We start from the raw sequence: 6,875 nt of genomic DNA, 5'->3' as shown, positions 1-6,875 counted from the left end.
TTATTATATAATAACATATAATAACATGCACTTGTGTAAGTAATGCAATAGTTTCAAAGGTGTTTTAAGTTATATATATTACCCACAGATTAGGATTACAGTTTACTATGTTTCATGTAATTGGAGACAGCTATTTAAATCATTAAAAATTGGTCGAGTAAAAATTCTGTTACGACTACAACATAAAACAGTGTATAAATATAAAACTTTATATTTATTTCCAAAATAATTTTAAAAAGTTTGTATCTAGAAGAACTTCATTAGATAACATTTTAAAAAAATACAACTTAAGAAATCTGTTTGTTTTTAGTTTATTTCAGTGGAGGATATTATAATCGATACATTTGAAATTATATTGTTAACACGATGAACATATAAGTTTTAGATATCAAAGTTATCATATTTCAATAAAATTAAGACTGGGTTATATAACAATGAAACATACCCCCCACACTATCATCAGTCCTAAGTATTGTAGGTGAAGATATGATTGACAAACCATACATTTTTCTAGTAATTACAGAATTATCAGGCACACTATCATTCTGTATCCAGGATTATTGACACATTTTTTTAGAAAGTTCTTGCTTTAGTTCTTTACTTGACTCGACAGGTCTGGTAAATCTTTATACAAAAAGTATTTATGCTAAGTATCCAAATTACAACTGTATTTTAGAAAATTAATTAAACAACAAAATTATTTTATCTTTTAAGCACAGTTTTGAATAATGTAGATAAATTATGCTACTATCATCTTACCACTAGTTGCAAAATCTTTGTTTATCCAAGAAAATTACAAATATAGCTTAACGTGACATTATAAATTGATTAATAGTAGAATAAACAGAAAACAAAAATAAGTCTGACAAAAAACAAGAAAATGAAAACTTAAAATTTACCATCTACAGGTTGCAGCATTTGCCTGAACTTTCTGTCTGGAGATGTTTGTTATCTTCAATTAAGATTGCATTTGTTTATATATTTTCTTCTTTAAAAGTCAGAGATTCCAAAATGCTTCCATTACTGTCATAAGAGATTTAAGATAATAGAGCAAAAGCAATGCATAAAATCATATTGTATATAAAAATGTGTGTTAAGAAAATACCATTTCATTCATACAGTAATACTCCAGATATCTTTAAAAGTATATAATATAATAAGACTAAGCAATAAGTTGTGTATATTTTTATTTATGTAAGCTATATCACAAAACTGCAAGCAGAGTTATTACATTTAAAGTACTCTTTTTTTCTTTTTTAGCCATTCCATCTTTGATATTTACATAGTGTTGGAAATTTACATTTTTAGCAACTCGGTATAGTGATGTTATTGAATCTGCAAACCAAGTAGTATTTTATTCAGAATTTTGCAATACACCTACATCCATATTTAAATAACTGGATTTCTTCTTTTACAGTTCTTATACCATGGCTGTAGCATACTTTTTTCTTATTTCTTTCATCACACTTGTACCACAGTGAAATAGAAAGAAATTAATTAAAAACAAAAACAAGAAGGCAGAAAATAAGCATATAATAATTACAGAATTGAAGTAAAACAAAACTATTGTACATTTCACAAGTACATAATTTATTATCACCATGATTTTGCCAGTAAAGGCATCATCAGGCGTCATTTACTGGCGAAACTATAGTCGTAATAAATGATGAATTTGTGAAACATACAATTGTCATGTTTTCCTTCAATTCTGTAATTATGGAGTTTCACCAAGTACCAACGGTTTCAAGTATCAGTTACATATAATAATTAAAATAAGTTGGAATAACTTTACAAACAGGCATATTGTGATTATATAAAGTCTCTTTGAATAATTACAAACTTTTTTTAATACATCGGTTTCACATTTTATTTAACAAATATGTCAAATTTAAATTCTAAAGATTGAACAAATAATTCTTGAGGTTGATGATCATCTTCACTAATAGTCTCTGATTCACCTGAATAGTACAAGCACTTCTTGTTTCTCCTTTTTTGTAGGAGTGTCTTCATTTTTATATCCATACTTAAGTATTAATGTAGCTTTATGGGAGACTTCTTTTCAGGAGCCTTTAAGTTTAAGTAGTACTAGTAAGACATATGAAGCAAGTTTTGTCGTAAATCTTACTCTTAGTATTACAAAGTCTTATTAGTAAAAACTAATACTACTAGTACTAGTAACAGTCAGAAAAATATGCTGTATCACTATCTTGTATTAGTTGCAGAGTTAATATATACGGGTGTAAAAGTCGGAGACACAAAAAGGTGATAATGTGCATTTTTTGCAATATATCCTATATTTTGTGTTGAAAAACTAAACAAACTCATATTTAGTGATACTTTTCTCTTCTAACTAAATTATATTTACAGGTAAAACGTAGCAAGATGAATGAGATGGCAGAACCCAAAAATGACACACAGAGACAGAGAATATATAGGATCAATGTATCATAGAATTGTTGCCAAATAGAAAAGTTTTATATGTCATGATAGATTTTAATAAATAATGATTATTACTGAAGATATTTATTTTTCTTCATCACTTTGTGTATGTCAGTTATCGTGTGCGTTAAGTTTCTGATGCATCAGTCTGAAAAACTGCTAAGACTAATTAATTGCAGTAAATATCAATTAATAATATTTTAAATGTTTATATATTCATAGAAAGTATAATATAACTACATCTTGCTCAGAGTAAACCCCTAATACAACTACATCTTTTTCAGAGTAAATCCCTTTTGTACGTCTCCAACCTTTAGTATTTCCTTTAATAATAATAATACTAAATAATATAGTAATACCTAATTCTGCATTAAAATTAGAAATTCAATAATTGTACTCAAGTTGTAAAGTCTGATTTAATCTACAATTAATACAACTAAGTTTTAAATTTTTGTATTCATAAACTAACCACAAAGTAATGTAGAAGCTAAAACACTTACCAACTGCCAAAATATAAGCTGCACAGGGAGTCCACTTTGGATTTTTCGTTCTTAGTTCACCTTTGGTTTTAAACCACCATCTGGCCATTGAAATTCAATTACACTCTTTTTACCAACGTCTGAAACACCTAGTGTAAAAGTCCTAATTCGACAGTGTTGTCTTTAAAGAAATCAATTAAAACAAATTACTTTTTATCTAACATTTTCAACGTTCAAAACGTCACTTTCCAAAGTTCCATCTGATTAGTTAATATGTGATCACGTGGCTAATGGTGAAATCAGAAAATACCTTCATGCATTAGAAATCTGTTAGTTAACAAAACAATGTATTTAGATAAATGTAAAATTACATTTAAAAAGATGCCAAGCAATATTTTCTAATTGCTAATCAAACTCTGTATTGATTAGCAGTTTCTGCTAATCAAATCCACCAAACTATTTTGTCACCTGTGTTTCCAAATATTTTTTCTTAATTATGTTTGTTTTTATTCTTTTTTAATTAATATCATTTCCCAGTGATGTGTGACTGGTCTGTTGATTGGTATGTTTCGTACTTCCTGGTCATTTTGCTTCTACCCATTTCTGCAATTTTACATGTTTTACACTCTTGTAATAATTAAATCAATTCTATTATCACAGAACTAAGGAAATTCTTGGATGATAAACTTTACTTCTTTGTGGAGTTTTCTTATATGATATGGAGGAGACTTTCAAACCTGGAAATATTTTATTCAGTAATTTAATTTTATGTTGTGCCAAAAAGTTAGTGATTATGGGTAAACTTAATTTGTTTCCTGCCTCAAATTATTTTCTGAATGTTTTAGAATAAAGAAGTTTTGTTGTAACATATTTTTCATAATGTGTAGCATGTTAATTCTGATGCCAATAAGTTTACTAAGTAGAATAAATATGAATTGTAGCTTTATAACCAGTTTCTTTGGTGTTAGAGTTAACTTACTGGGTTTATTTTCCTTGTAACATTCTTGCTTTTATCTGTGGCTGTACCTTCAATTTTAATTCTAGTTTTCATATATGCTAATGAAATAAGTCATTTCTTTTGTGTATGGATGTAGTTGATATTTTTAAAAATCATGCTATGAATTCAGTTGGGTGTATAAAGTTGAATTGTTTTAGGTAGAAAATAATGGTATAGACCATTAATAAGTTTCCTTTTTTGTCTTACATTATTTGTAAGTGGTTTATGTAGTAACTGCTCTTACTTCTTTCAGTCTCTCTTTCTCTGCAAAAAACATTTATATTATAAATTATCCTTATTTTTCTTAGATTGGAAGACTTTAATGGACTTGCCGATGCGGGATTCCTTCTTTGAAGAGCCAGTTTTTTTTATAAAGAAATGGGTTAAACAGTTTTTTCTATTCTTCAGTAATAAACCTGAAAAGGATACTTCACATATTATAAATGAGAAGTTAAAGTTTCTAAGATTCCTTCAAGAGAATATTAAGAATTGGCATCACAAACTTTTCCATTCTGATAGATTAGAGATGCCATCATTGTTGCATTATTTGAAATTATTGGGTAAGTTCTGTTCTATAAGAATTAGTTTAATTTAATCATTACTGTTTAAAGTCTGTGTGAAATGTTTTGTATAGTTGACAAGCTTTGTATTTGTGAAATATGATAATAAGGAAAGAAAACTTGTGCCTTCTTGGTTTAATTTTTTTAAATTGAAATTCTGCAAGTTTCAAAGAAATGTAATAAGTGTTTAAGTTTTCAGCCACATCAGTGCAAAGGTTTTCTTTTTGAAAGACATGCTTATTTTTTATGGTTTATATCCACACAGTTTCTTCCTGAAAGAATTATAACAGTGAATTTCTTTAAATGTCAGTATACAGTACAGAGGGTTGTTTATGATCTATGGTAAAACTTACACATCCAGTCACTTTGTCTCTGGCTATCCATGTGGCCTGTGACTACTTGACAGATTAAAAGATCTGACCCTCTTGTTGCAATTGAGTTGAAGTGTAGTGAGTTGTAAACATATGTGTCCTTAAAATTGACCTCTTTTGGGAGGGTTACATTATAGGACTTTCCAATGTCCGATGCAAATTCTTTTATCCTGTAACCATAACTACATACCATGAGGAAGTGCCATTTCAGTACAGAATGAATGTCAGAAAGGTTTATTTCCATCAAGATGAAGTAACATAACCAGGTAAACATATCAGTTCCTCTGAAAGATAAATAAATTTATGCCATTTCCTTTTCAAGTCTCTTTCATAGCTTTCTGTGCCTTTTTGTTGCTCAGATAGAACCTTAGTAGTTTTTAACTGTGTATACTGATGAACTTTAGAAAGTGTTAAAAAGAGGGGACAGCACTGACCTCAGAGTATCGTGCTGTGGAAATAATTGGGATCATAACAAAGAACATCATTAATGGTGGAAGAAAGTAATTTAAAGCTTAGCCATTTATTGTAATATTACTATAGATCGTGAACAACCTTCTATATATATATATATACATCTACCAAGCAGCTATTCTATACAGGAAATATTTAGTTTCTTGATGTTGGAGTGAACCTCTGAAATGGTGGTGATGGTGATCAAAAGGCATTTTGACAAATTATCTGATAACTATATATTTAATACTAATTCAAAAAGTAATTCGTATAAAACAAAAATAAAGCAGGGATCTGTATACTTAGAAAAAATATATTCTTTGAATCACCATCTGCATTAGATGTGTATTATGAAAATACTGTTTACTTTACTGTCCAATAATATCCTTCATGTCTAAAAAATGTTTAATTTTTTAAAAGTCTTGATTGGAACATGCTAAAGCTGGTTTAAGTCATGTGATAAATTCAGTTTGGGGTGTTGCTTTTTGTAGAAGGTCTATTAAAGAAACTTGTCTACTGTTTCAGGGGGCAGTGTATTTTACTTTGTGAATAGAGGAACTGCTTTATGACTGTCACATGGTGCAAAGACACTTCTGGATTCTCATGACCCAATTATTTGATTGTTTTTTTTCAGAGGGAGGGTATATTGTGAATGCAATTTAACAATTTTAAACCAGATTTGTTTCAATTTTGAAGGAACCAAAATGTGTTTTGGGAGTTTCATTTTATTTTTCAGTGCTATTTAGTTGTTTCATTTAAAATTTTTCTTTATTTCACAGCCCAGTTGCTTACTACTATTTGATCAGTTATTTTCTTGTTTATATTTAAATAGTTTTTGTTTTTTTTTAACTTGAACTCTGTAACGTGTCTCCTTTATTCTTCTTTAACAAATCACTACATATGTCCTTTTCCATAGTAGGTTCTTAAACCTCTAGTTGTTGCAAAGATGGAATAACTTTGTGCTAGGTTTAACCTTGAAACTACCACAGGGGTTATATTTTTCCAAAATTATGAGGCATGTATACCAGAAAAATTTGCTGTTTTGATAAACAAAAGTAATAACTGTGTTTTACCAGTATTCTCATTAAAAAAAACTTGTTTGCAGTGTTACTTTATAGATGCAAGTAATTTGTGTTATAAAATATTTTTGTATATTTCACCAGGAAGAGATATTGGACTCTTTACATTTCAAGATATCAAGGAGTATGCTGAAATTATTTTTAGACAGCTTCAGAAAGAAAAACAAGATTTTTATTATAATACAACAAGAATAATAGAATTAGTTGATTTGAACTACAGATTTCCAACAATAATAGGATGGCCTCTTCTGTTGAAGTTTAATGCTCTACTAGGTGTGTCACCACAGGTATATACTCACGCACACTTCAGTTTTAAGTCCAATCAAGAAAAAACATTCAGTGGAAGTTTCTTTCTGCTACCAAGGTAAGATTTTCCTTAAGATAGTAGCTCTTTCCTGATGTATAACACAGGAAAGTTTAAATTATAGGGGGGTTTTCCTTTCCTTAAAATTTATTTTTGAACAAAATAATTTTTTTTTTATAAAACATAGAAAAATTAA

The 6,875-nt window shown here is 28.7% G+C and overlaps 1 protein-coding gene across 1 annotated transcript in view; it reads left to right on the top strand.

Annotated features, from left to right (window-relative positions):
- Nucleotides 1-6,875, top strand: part of LOC106461405 — a 118,463-nt gene that overhangs the window by 64,197 nt on the left and 47,391 nt on the right. Inside the window, exons 14-15 of the mRNA XM_022388355.1 lie at nucleotides 4,224-4,475; nucleotides 6,460-6,739. Coding sequence (XP_022244063.1) covers nucleotides 4,224-4,475; nucleotides 6,460-6,739 — 532 coding nt within the window. The remainder of the gene's footprint in view (nucleotides 1-4,223; nucleotides 4,476-6,459; nucleotides 6,740-6,875) is intronic.

This window comes from Limulus polyphemus, unplaced genomic scaffold (assembly GCF_000517525.1).
Source record: "Limulus polyphemus unplaced genomic scaffold, Limulus_polyphemus-2.1.2 Scaffold952, whole genome shotgun sequence".
NCBI classification, from domain to species: Eukaryota; Metazoa; Arthropoda; class Merostomata; order Xiphosura; family Limulidae; genus Limulus; species Limulus polyphemus.
The sequence above is the reverse complement of the archived record's forward strand: the minus strand, read 5'-3'. Positions and strand labels throughout refer to the sequence as shown.